Here is a 14050-nt window from a genome sequence, read left to right on the forward strand (position 1 = left end):
TATTGAAAAAAGTAATAATGATGACTGGAAGAACTTTCTAGCATTGTGGAAAAGGACCGGAGTAACTACCGGTATACATATGTGATTCCTAAATTAAGCCTTATCACTTCGAAGGTTTAGTTTTAATATGAATCAAGTAATGACACTAAAGCTATAAAAACCTTTAGCAAGCAGTAGATTGATCATTTCATTAAATATTTCTAAAATATTGCCATTGCCTAAAGCCCCAGACTGAATGATCATAATAATAATACATGTATTAGTAAAAAAGAAACATTAAATATCTATAAAGATACTATTTACATCATAAGATGCTGATTTGAAAGCTGACAAATCTTTTCATACAGATACTGGACAGAGATTTTGGTCACCTGTTCCTGTCTATATGAAATGATTTCTTTATCTGGCATTTAAACATGTTGTATGGTGTGGCTATCAAACTCTCAATGTAACATGTTTAGATTCAGAAAATAAATCAACAAACATACTCAGGATAATGCTAGCAATAGCTAATAATTTTAAAGTACGTCAAGACTGTAAACGAATCCCTGATAAGACAGGGACTACTTGTTATCGACATCCATAAAAGGTCCTTAGGGGTTTATGTATAGGTATACAGTTGTAAATCTTCTGTGACCTTTAAGAGCATTCATGGTTTAATTACACCTAAATATCTTAAGTAAATAATTAGAGATTTAGTTTTATCATTGTTTTATAGTTCAAGCAACCAGTAAAGGGAAGTATTTGACTAACTAATTTGATATTGATCCTTTGGTAAATTTTACTTATAATTGGGATGTCTTGCAAATAATTTAAGTAATTACTCTATTCTCTAAGCCTATGTCTAGGTGTCCTTATGTGATGATAGTTCTAAGTTTTTGTTTAAGATACAAAACTTCTGAACAATAGTTTTGCAGAACCTATTTTTATTGACTGCTTTCAAACAATCAGACTTCTTTATTTACAAATAAGGTCACTTCCAAAAATCATTTTCATTGCCTTAACATTCAGTGTATAAAATGATATACCTGCATCCAAAATAATAGGAAAAGTCATGCATATTATGAATATCCAAAAGTCCATTGAAAATTTGGTGTTTGTAAATCTAAATAAAGAAATCTGGCAGAAGTTTTAATTCAGCTTAAATAAAGTTTTTCATCTTCAAAGTTTAGTCCAATCTCAAAATACAGAAACATATTGTAATAGACCTTAATAACATAAGATTAACTTAAACACTTACTTGTATATTTATGCATACTTAGCAATGTCCATTAAAGCCCAAATACAAATTCTAAACTGTGCCAAACAGCTATAAAGTCTTTATAGGTTCAAGTGTTTTGTACAAAGTAATTTTAGATATTTAAGTTAAGCTTTTAATTCCGACTTCTCATTGCCCATGTACATTTTTAATTATTTTTTCAAATGGTAGCTTCAGATAGTCAAACTCCGAGGAGTGCTATAAATGTTGAGATAAACAACAAGGTGTTGTATTTGAGTCTCAACAGACTGTGTATCTCTCGTATACTTCTGCTGTTCTAGGAGAAATAATGAGAAACAAAATACAACCATCCTTGGAAATTTACCACTGGCTTATGGGTGAGAACCATCTGAAGATATTGTATTTTTTTTCTGGATTCCTTGTCATCAACTTAAAAGTTATTTGGGCTATGTTATTACTAATTGATATATAGATATAAAAAAAATCTATATTCGACCATATCAGACTTTTTAATGCCATGTTTTCAAGTCAAGGACAATGATTGCATGCTTTAAAATCTTGCAATTTAACTGTAATGTATGCTAGGAATTTCCAACAATTAGAATATGTTATATTTCAAGCCCACTTCCTCTATGCTGAATTGTGACCTTTTAATTGATGGTAGTTTGTACTTTAGGTTTGTAAATACCTATGGAATTCCTTAGTTTTTATAGTCCCCTAAATCAGACAACACCTGTCTGAACAGAATCAATATTTATTGATTTTTAGTACAGTACTGCAGCAATTTTAGATACAGATATCCAATAGGACTCTGTAAATAATGAATTGGATATTAGATATTGCATAGTATCTCCCTAACGTTTGATCTTGATGTATTCAAAGAACAAGGTTGATTGTTCTGTGATGCCGTACTACAGGTATTAAGGTTACTGTACTGCTGATATTGACTTGATAGCCTTAATGGTCTATGCATACAAATATTTATCTTCAGGGTTTTCTTGAAAAAAAAACCCAGTTTTTTTTGTTTTGTTTAATATGATAATGTTTATACATGTACTGTAATATATAAAATATGAACATTAAATTGTTTGACTAATATAGCTTAAAAGTGCACATTCCTGGTGTTTGTTTCCACTATTTGACTGGTATAATATTTGCCTTCCTCTACTGCGTAATTTTTAGAATTTTTCATGTCTTTAAATTACGATATACACAAAAAACCTGATGAATAAAAGTTCATATTTCGTCCTAAGTAGCCATATCTACATGCTGTTTAAAACAATAACATATAGGTCAAATGGGGGAGATTTAATGATAAGGATTCTTTTATAATATATAAAGGTTTTAAATCTAATGTCTAATAGAACATCTCTAAATATTTAAAGCCATACTTGTCTAAATAAAGATTTGCCTGATATATAAACAAATTGTTTACCGGTTAAATATATATAATCAATTCATGTCCAAATATTTTAAAAATAACCAGCCTAAGCCAAGTGTATGTATGAACAAGATTAAAAGCCATAAGTCAACAGAGAAATGTCTTGTTAAAGTGTTGACAAGTGTCTGTTTTATCAGGGAAGGTACTTCCGAAGGATATTAGGTGAACACCTAATAACCTGGCCGCCATTATATCACCCTCGAGAAGTCATTCTGGGGCGTCTGAAATTCTTTTGTGCTGGTGGGAAGGTTTACCATTATAATAGCTTGTCAACAATACAAGATATATATTTACCGACCTTAGAGATTTAGAGTGTGTGATGTTGTAAAATCACAATCATAAATCGAAGATTGATGGTAGTTAACATGTAATACCACAAACAGGTAAACATTTTACAAGACCAAAAGTTTAGGTTGTTCTCTTTACTTTCTCTTTTAGAAATAACATAGGGGAGTATATGTTTTGATAATTCACATAAGTATAGTTTTGATGGATATTCTTTAACACAACTACTGTTTTATCTATATCCCTAACAGACAGTAAAGTTTATAATCAAACCCTCTGGTACCTATGTAACAGGAGAGAAGAAAATGTAGCGGCCAGACCAGGATTCAAACCCAGAACCTCCGAACACTAGTCAAATGCTCTACCGCTGAGCTACCTGGTCACCAATGATAGACCATTTAAGTCCAATCCCACTACATTCCTCCCTCCTTTTTCAAAGTCCTCGCACTCGAGGACTAGTTGTGTGCCAATTTTGTAACAGGAGAGGAGAAAATGTAGCGGCCAGACCGGACTTGAACCTGGGACCTCCAAACACTAGCTGAATACGTAAGCACTGAGCTACCTGGTCACAGATGATTGACCCAGTCCAATTCTGCTACACCTAGCTACAATATAGCTGTACATCAGATTTTCTCAGTATACAGACGTCACAGATTCACCTTAATTCTTGTTAAAGAATATACAATGGTTTATTTGATTTATTGAGATATTTACAGTACAATATATCAAGTATCTGAATTATAATTTACTTTAAATTTAAATAAATAAAATTGACTAAAATGGTATGCACCAATTATTTCAAATCTGATAAAAGTAATTTGATTTTTCAATCAGTGAGGCATTAACAGTTAACAGTAAATCTCCAGTACTAACCCAAACATGTTGGTCTTCTTTAATGATTTGTTGGAGGTTTTTTAAATGGACAAAAATTGACTATCTGTCTGTGTCAAGTTTCACATAATTACACTCTAGTGAGTAAAAAAGTCAGAAATCGGATTGTAAAGTGGCTACAAAGGATACACCTAAACAAATAACTGCTCTCAAAGCAATCAATATAAATATATAGTCGTACAAATACTTATTCAAATTTGACAGCTTGTTGTAGTATTATCAATTCCAGTTGATAAATTATGCTATATAGAATTTCAGGAATTAGATGTATGTTAATTATAGCTTGGCTAGTAGTATTGTACACATTAGTGTATTTTGTATGACAGTCTCTGGCCATCTTACTGTACGTCTCAATTTCTTTGCTACTTAATTGTCACTTTCATTGGTCCACCCTATACAAGGCGTGTCATGGACCAAAAATAGGTCACAGTGACCTAAGTATTTTCATTTTTGACCTACATGAATGAAACAACATACTCATTCTTTGTTTTCTGCTACTACTGGTACACTGTAAACCAACTTGTTTGACTTACTTTAGCAATCAATATTAATTGGTGATAGTTTTTGTCTGCAAATAAGTATAGTTACAATAACATTGAACAAAGCCATTTCTTTAGAATTTTTATTCCGCAAAAGTTAAATAATCTCTACTAACTTGTTTTGATTGCAAATTTTATAAGTCACAAAAGAAAGCTGGTTTACAGTGATACGAGGTTATGAATGGAAAAATGATGGCTGTGAAGAAAGGAAGAAAAGCTTAGTGGTTGGTCTAGAATAATTAACCTGTGAAGTATCTGGTACTGAAATGAGCTGTCGATGTATCTATTTGTGTGCAGTGTTAATGCTTTTCAGGGTTTTACTTTAACCCTCATTTCAGGTATAAATATTATTATTTTAAGTAACTTTATAAAACTGAAATATTTTTGTTTTTTCATGTTATTTCAGATCTATTGGACAAAGATGTTAAGTCTATGTTGGACGCCTTGTGGCTGATCATCCTCAACTTTTGTATCCATCCTATAGGTAAGTGTGAATAGATGTCGAGGGTTAGGGCATATAGGCAGGTTTGTTTTCTGTATGTGTCCATGTGATATAGCTCCATCAAATTAGTATTGATTTAAAGGGCCATAAAGGAAGCATAGACAACTATTATTAAATATTGTGTACTGGGGTATTATAAAATTACTCTGAATAATATATCAGAGCAAAGCATTGCAAAACCAATTTCGTAATATGTGTATATACAATCAGACATTTCACTACAGCACTAGTTGAAGGATTTGTGACGTTCATTATACAAATAAACGTCATATCCAATAAAGCCTGTGTCAATACAGTTGTAGCCTTATTCGACATTGCTGTGGTCTCCTGTCTAGCTTACAGGTCCTGGTATAGTCGCTAGGAACCTGTCAGTATGTACCCAAGGTACTAACCGATTTTCTACATGAATAACTCTTTATAACCAGCGGAACCCTAAATATTTGGATACCGTTTCTTGTGTCCGATGTCACCTTTTCGGATATTTCCCTGGTCAGTGTTTGTGTTGACAGCTGGAGGTGAATATGGGCCTCACTATAATAATATTGTTCCAGCATTTACAGTCAATCTAATCCCAAAATTCCAGTGATCTCGGTGTACTTTAATGGAGAGGTGTCTCCAGTCTTTAATCCCTTCCTCGGCTGTTTAAAGTTGTGTTAGAACTTATGTTTATCAAGCTAGCTGTACTTGGTGCTATCAGTGATAGATTTTCAGTGATCAGGTGATGATACATTTGGTAATGTTTCTAATGCTTACAGGTCAAAGTGTCAGAAAGGCAAGCGTTCTGGTTGAGAGAAATTAAGCTTTAATGAAATATGAAACTGATATAAGTATTATCCATTATCTTTTTCTGTGAATATGGTTCTTACTGTCACTCAAATTTAAGATAAAACCCTGAGATTAATAAATCTATGAAAACCTATTGTAATCTGATCCTTTGGTTCATACATCTGGCATTCAGAGATCACTTTCACTTTTGTCAGAGATAGATTTGACGATAATTAATCTATATAATAGTAGACTTATAGAGGTATTTAAGCTAACTAAGCTTTGACTACCCCTCTTTTATTCTGAGTAAAACCCACATATTTACTTTTCTACTTGATTACTCTATGGTAAATGGCACAAGTTCCTACAAGTTTGTTTTGCACACAAATGAAAGTCCCTACATACAATTGGTCTAAACGAAGACCATTTCACACACAACTTAATTTGTGTATCTATGATTCTCAAAAGTGTTTGTATTTTGTTTCCATCAATGATGAGTTTGTTTTAGATTTGGATATAGCCAGCTAAGGACTTTTACTGCTTTAAGGTGTTGAGTATCTTGGAGATTGAACATTAGGAGTCACTATCACAGAAGAATTAGGAAAGAAAAAAGAACCTCATGTTACTTTATTGTTCAACCTTGTTGTATATTTTACTATTCCAAAGCAACCTAGTACTTTAGTCTTCTTAATACACAAAGATTCACAACAGTTTGATAGTTACAAAAGTTTCTCTCATAAATATGCTGGCTTATGGCCAATATAATAGGTGTTTGAATATCCTTATTTTGTATTTGCACATTACAGAGTTATTTGCCCTTGCAGGTACAGGTAGTTATTCATGTTAATATCATGTGTTTGCGATCATAACATTGATAATATTTTTTAAAGAAAAAAAACCAAGTGTTTCTCACAAAATAATAACGTCATACTTACTCTCAAGGGAGGTAACTCTGCAATATGCAAAGACAGAACAGCATGAAAGGATATTTCCTACCTTTAAATGCACTCAAAATTGACAGTCTGTAAAATATACTGTGTATATATGTGTTTACAAGAAATATGTACAAATATTTACAAGACCTGTTGTATATTTCCATGTTTGTACAATATGTTAGAACTGGGTAAGAAAATTTAATATCCAGCACGCTTGCCAAACATTGTAAATTCCTATGTGAACTACAAATACCAGGATGTTTTGCCTATATGTCCAGTTAATCAAGTATTACCTGGTAGGATAAAGCAAAAATGTTACTGTTACCAACATTTTCTACATGATATATACATAAATTTTTAGTCAGTAAAACATTATATGACAGAACAAAGAGAAAGATTATTTGATCAATTATAACTATACCAATCTGTTAATAGAAGGACAACCTAGTTATGTATGGATTTAGTTTTCAATACTTCAAATTTTTATAAGAATTGAAGTCTTTAAGCATATCATTTAACCTTATTGTATTGGCTTATCCAAAACTATGTGTAAGTCCAACTCACTAGTTTTTACAGTTGAATTTATATTAAACTGCTTTGAATTTATATTAAACTGCTATGAACATGTTGATTTAAGTTTCAGAAGAAAAGTATAATAATTTTTATGTAGAGAGTTAACAGTAAAACCAGTCACCGTATAATTTCTTTTTTACAAATTATAATACAGCTCAGTCTTATTACTTAACAACACACAGTCAACATTGCAGTACATTTCATCTAAAACGTCCTGAATACCTCGTCTATAAAACACGTAGTGTTAGACTATTAGGCGTTGTTTTAAAAGCATTGTCAGCCAAACTTTTCATATGTAAATGATGCAAATAAATTAAGCATATAATGCAAAATGTTTTAATACTGAACATTTTTTATAATGAAACCAAAGGATAAAACAAAGAAATATGTTTAGTTTTCAATGAAAGAAATATTTATTAAATACATTCTCTATGATCTTCATGAACTTTGAATAGAAATTGCTCAAGGCAGTGCCAATCTAATCTAAATAGTACTTTTTACAGACTTTAATCCTATATAGTTCGAGACATTTTTTCATATACAGGTTCATGCACATGTATCTTAAGATTTAGATACTGCGTGTATACTTTTTGTGCACAGAATCTTCTTTTTAGGTAAATTGTGCTGTTGAAATACAGCATGATTGATGAACTAACACATGTTGTATAATACTTAGATACAGACAGACAGGTTTAAAATCAATATGTGATGATTAGATTAACATGCAATGACTTTTTGTATTTCAGAACGTGGAGTGTTTCAAAGAAGTGTTGGGATTGGAAAGAAAAATATCCTTGAATGGTGCCAACGCCAGCTAGGAGCTGATTTTGACCCCAGAAATACCCTTGCTTACAAGTAAGTGTACTATTTAATCAGATAGCTGCAACTTTAATTGACAAAAGAAATACCCATGGCTGTGATATCTCCACATATTGCCATTAACCCGCTACCTTATGGTTATGAGTTATAAACCCCGTTATGGGTACTGACCGTTTTTCTGTCAATATACTTTCATTGGATTCCATTGGCTTTCCTTAGCATCCTAAACCTGATATGTCCTTGAATAACCTTGACCTTTGATACATTTGGACACTTGATCACTTTTGATTCATAAACTATCTAACTATAAAGGTTGATTTGAAATGGATATTGAATAGAAATTGTGCAGACTGCCATTAAACCTTTATACAAATTGATGGGAATGTGTAGAGTATGGGCGACCTGAGTTCAAGTTCCTGTTGAGTGATTATATTTTCCTCTCCTGTTATTTTCGTCATAAAAACAAAACACCTATGCAAATGATAAAGGTTGTTACGTGTGTCTCTGAAGTTGAATTTGGTTTTCAAGGATAGATGACTACCCATACTGGGTTAAATGCTGGTGGCTATGTATACCTCTGGTAGGCAGAGTATATTCTGGACTGAAGGTCATCATACTCCAGGGTTGAATGCTGGTGCTCATATGAGTTAGACATTGTCTGGAATTTTGAGGTATGGGGAAGGATGATTGTCTGACTAGGTTAAATGTGGGTTGTCAAATATACCTATGTTAGTGCTTTAAGGTTACGAGGTATTAGGGGTGATTACCTGATGGAGTTGGATGCTGATGGCCTTGAGATCTATCACATTCGATTGGTCAGAGTACAGTCTGTAGATTCTGAAGTACCTGAATGTTTGTATTGTCTAGCCATTGCATTTCTCCTGTCCTGTTATAAAATGAAAGAGCCGCTGTGACCATTGTGAAGTACTGTAAATTCTGTCTACATTCAACAAGTGACAGTGATATAAATGGGTCACTAGTTGACCCTAGAAATATTGCTACAACTATGATATGTGAACAGTTATAAATTAACATCTACTTGGGCTGTGTCAATACCTTCACTTCAAGTACTTGTACTACGTGTTGTTTCATTGATGGGAGATTAAGGGTCTGACATCAACACAAGGAATATATTCTGTTGACAGGTGTCAGTTTAGTGATAAAAGGGACAACTTTGAACCCTTCAATACTCTTCTGAAACACATAAGATAGATAAGTATCTTTTTGACATCAAAAGTAAACATGTTTAATAGTGGAATGCCATGGTAAGTATGAAGAATGAGTTTAAAAATATACGCAAAATAGTGAGGGGATTATACAATGTTTATTTTGGAATTAAGTAAATAAGAAGGAGAAAAAATCCTGGTTTTGTGAAGAATAAAAGGAAGGAATTTCCGTATCATATATATGATTAAATGGGGCGTGAAATAAAAAAAGATAAAGAATGATGGAAATATTTCCATTTCTTACAAATAGGGAGGGGGTTTATTGCCGAATATTATCCTACATTATTAGTGCTATAAGTTTAGCTATATATATATATAATAAATCTTGGAATCTAAAAGACACCAACAATATTTATCGCCTGTAAGCTCAAAGTATTGTACAAAAGACACACGATTAAGCTATTATTTGCATGAGAAAATGACCTAGTAGAACCTTTATGGAGCAGTTTTCCATTTTAAACTGGTTACCATATTTGACTACATTGTAAAACATTTATTCGATGATATCGTGTAATGAAGTTGTGATGTGTATAGAAACTGTACATGTACATATGACGTAATTGTGTCGAATTCTACTGTATTTCAGTGTTTAAATCATTGATTGATTTACAGCTTATTTTGTATGACACACCTTGGAAATATTCAAGTACTACCCTTTAAAAATAGAAATACACTTTCTTTGCTTATATTGGCTAGATCAAAGGCAAGTCACACACACATATGTGGAAACTGTTTTGATGTTAAAAAAGAGGGGAGGAAGAGTAAAAGTGTTTATAATATTGTTTTTGAATATATGTATATGTATTAAATATCAGTATTGAAGTGGCTTCAAAGATGGGGAATATTTACCGTTTCTGTTTGATCTCCATGTTTCATTGATTCTGTCGTGTGTATTTAAAGCATAGTGTCAGGGCTGCACCACTTATACAGGCCTAGTCATGTGAAAGTAAATTGGGGAGTTGCACAAGATAAATATAGGAATCAATGAGATATCGTACCATATTTCACCAGTGGTAAACCCATGCTCACAAATATGCCCACCACATAAAGTTTAATATTATTTCAAGTTTCGTTATAGCTCATTTCAAAATAAATAGTTGTTTGGTTTTGTCGCGAAATGATGCTGGAGAACTGGAAAACCAATTTGCATAAAGCAGGGAACATAAGGTTTTTATCAAATTGGAGTGGCTGCACAGCGAGGCAAAAATCAATAAAGAGTACTTTTTAAATTTATAATGAAAATCAATAGAATGTTATTTAATTTCTTCTGCTCCGAATTGTCATTATGTATTGTTCAAGACAAAAACAAAAGTGGAACTTAGGTAGATTAGAAATAACACACATTCACAGTTTAAAGAATGTATTAGAATTTGCCAATACAAGATTTTGCAAATTGAAAGAAATCTTATTTGTGTTACCTGCATGCAAGCATAAATATAGGATTGTTCTTTCACAAGGCAGGCAAACAGCCGTTTAGTCATAAAGGGTTTCCTTCTTCCTTGAGCACTTACCATGAAATCAGGGCATTCCTGTCTGTCAAACGGTTAACATTAAAATAGCCATAAATCTTCAGCATTACTTTCTTTGAGGTTAAACTTTTGAAAATTTGAAAAGTGTATTTGTTAATTTCTTTGAAAATAAAATCAATGGAGGTCTTCAAGCTACAGGATGACATACCAACCGATATCTCGTAAAGCTGTCCAAATGTCTCTTTAAAAATAAGGTTTTGAAAATATGAAAAGTGTATTTTTTAATTTCTTTGAAAGTAAAATCAATGGGGGTCTTCAAGCTACAGGATGATATACCAACCCATATCTCGTAAAGTTGTCCAAATGTCTCTTTAAAAATAAGTAACTTAAGGTATGTACATATTTACTTGCTGTCTAGGAGTTTCCCTTGAAACCAATGATAAATTAAAGTTAAATGTTTTGCACATCAAAAACATCCTGTTTTAAACGTCAACAACTTCCATTGAAGAAACATATTATTTCAAGTTTTACAAGACGTAACAGGACACATTACCATAGATGTGGGATGGACACTAAATCGTATATTCAGTGTTCTTAGTACTAATAGGTGATCTTAAACTAGGAGAAAATGACTGTCCAATGAAAACAAGATAACTGTCTCGTTAGTGTTTCACCAATCATGGTTGGTGGAAGGGTTGGTATCACAATTGACGGAAATATTTCATATGCATTTTGATGAGAAAATTCAGATCAGTCAATTACCTTTACTAAGATGAAAGAGTTCAAAACTGATTATTATGTATCAAATTCGTTTTCAAATGGAATTTAAAAAAACTTCAGATACAAATTAAGCTGACAGAAAACTACATTGCTGAATTTTATTGGATAGCTGTTCATACTGTGACTGGCTGAATGGTGCGTTTTATATGAAATGATCACGCCTTTCTTCCATTCTGTAACAATGGAAAACAGTTTTTCTTGTGATTTGTTTTAAATGAGAATTGTGTCAAAATAAAAATGCAATCATTCTAAAAAGTCAGAGTTTTAACTTGGCGTTGTTTGCGTAGAGTTTATTTCTGTGTTGAGAAGAACCTTGAAGCAAAGGTAATCTGAACTTGCAATCTACATTTTTTCTTTTGAAATTGATTCTCACTTGGTTGGTACAGGCGGCCTACTAGTAAAGTAAAGTGTAGATCTGACATTTTGTACGTAGGTAACCATGTCCTAGATATGAATATCCCGATATGAGGATGACAATTGATGGATAATTATAATACTTAATTGAAAAGATATTTTGTCAAAAACTTTCAAAGTACTGTATTATTTATCGATTTCCCTTTTGCATTGTTCACACGTGTAAAGTATTTCATTTATTGTGGTAATCGCTCACATTACCTTTGCCTTAATAATACCTCTGGTAATTTAGTTCTTGATAAAAGAAACAGCTGTCAGATTTTTAAAAGTGCACATTTTGTGTATTTAATTGCTATTAGGTGCTTTGTTAATGAACAATAGATTTTGTAAACGTATTTATTTTGGCACAGCCAAATTTCAGCGTGAAATTGATTTTAAATAGGTTAGCTCAATCATGAATTAACACATTCGTTATAATTGCTATACTAGTGATATACAAAAAAATAATAAGCAGAGTCTTGTTTTTTTATTTAATTTTTGGCGCGAAAAGATTTAAATATAATGGCTGAAATTTAATGTTTCCAGTGATCCATCCTACATATAAAATGTTCACTAACAAAGAGATACAGCCTGACTTTGTCTGCTGTGGAGTTATAGTATGGCTGGACCTATAAGTTAACATATCTATAATTTTAGATCAAGTTGATGTTTAAAACTGTTAGACTGGGAATTTGAAAGTAAATGTCACTTTTATTGAGACTGAATTAATCAATGAACTATATGTTTTATACCAAACGAAACGTTATAAATGTCATCCTTATGTTTGAAACGAATTCTTTCTAGGCACGTAGCAATGTGCAAAATTAACTTTTATGACTGAATAGGTCTAAAGAAAATGATGTAAGACTTCTATTTCCTCAAATTTTAACCTTGGGTGATTTTTTCTTGTGGATGAGTAAGTATTATAAAATCAGAGACTTCACTTCAGTTTCTTCACATAAACAGTTCGGAACTTATTGAAACCTAAATCATTATGACTCTTCATTCTACCAAAATATGTTTTTCCCACTATCAAAGTGAGCAGTTTACTAGAGGATCAATTCCAAACTTTAGGTTGACATTGACTTCCTGTATACACCTCTGTACATAAATATCACTGTGATCGCCCGACCAAATTAATTGCCGATTTTCGTCGCCTCAGAAGCACTTATTCAGTGAATATGTCAGAAAAGATTAATTTCGCCATATAACATTACATAGACCCCTTTCTTCGATGTCCCTTTAACACACTCCTCTCATTACTTCAGGTGTATCAAAGGTAGTAGACTTTTTGACTTCAAACTATTCAATTTCCAGTTATTCAATACAATTATTTTGTCAATGTGTACCAATTACTAAGCTAGCGGTGTCAATTAAATTTCTTATCAATAGAGCAGACCATTTAGGTTATCTATTGAATTTAAAATTAAAATTTCGTTCATGTGCTAGAATTTCATCTGAAATTAAAAATTTACAGGTTAATCACTTCTAAACCGTTTATATGTATTCATTATCCCTGCTATGTTATGGTAGTAAATAGATTTTCTGTGGTTAAGACTTTGAGGTTTAAATAAATCACAATGCTGATCTACTGAAAAAAGTTCTTAGTTCAGTGATTTTGTTTTCATTTTTAAGATATCATTTTAAAGGAGTCTGTGGTATATTGTTTAATCATGATACAATGTAACATATTGTTGATGTATATTTTACAAACTTTCTCACACCACATTCGGTGCCATTAATATGACAAGATGTCTGTTAATGTAGTCATTCACCACTTGTAAACTTGTGATAATATTACTCTCTGCTCTTTTATAGATTGTTTTGCTATGTCAGATACAAGAACATTTATTTAGGAAACAGGTCATGAGATGTTCAAATGAATTGCAGTAATGAATGTATTTAGAAGAATAGAGGTTGTGAAGTCGGTAAGATGTGGACATCTCTTGGTACATATTTGACAGGAAGTAAATAGTGTTAATGTAGCAATACATGTATAAATTTACATTTTGTTTATTTGCAGTTTATGCACTGGAGATTGGTTTATCAAACTTTTACAAAAACACACTGGGATTACAAGCCTGCAACAAGAGGTAAATGAACAATATATAAACAGTCTATCATAGGGTGGATACACTACCAAGTTAAAACCAAGGGGATGTCTTGTGAGTGATTTATAATTGATTTCCAAGCTCATTTATTCTTGTAATGTT

General features: G+C 32.1%; 1 protein-coding gene across 4 annotated transcripts in view; it reads left to right on the forward strand.

Annotated features, from left to right (window-relative positions):
- The window catches only part of LOC138323132 (serine/arginine repetitive matrix protein 2-like), a 35507-nt gene that overhangs the window by 8973 nt on the left and 12484 nt on the right, over window positions 1-14050 (forward strand). For all 4 annotated transcript variants that reach the window (XM_069267515.1, XM_069267513.1, XM_069267516.1 and 1 more), the window contains 3 exons: window positions 4782-4859; window positions 7897-8005; window positions 13861-13930. In XM_069267515.1, coding sequence (XP_069123616.1) covers window positions 4782-4859; window positions 7897-8005; window positions 13861-13930 — 257 coding nt within the window. The remainder of the gene's footprint in view (window positions 1-4781; window positions 4860-7896; window positions 8006-13860; window positions 13931-14050) is intronic.

The sequence above is a fragment of the Argopecten irradians genome, chromosome 5 (assembly GCF_041381155.1).
Source record: "Argopecten irradians isolate NY chromosome 5, Ai_NY, whole genome shotgun sequence".
Lineage (NCBI taxonomy): Eukaryota > Metazoa > Mollusca > Bivalvia > Pectinida > Pectinidae > Argopecten > Argopecten irradians.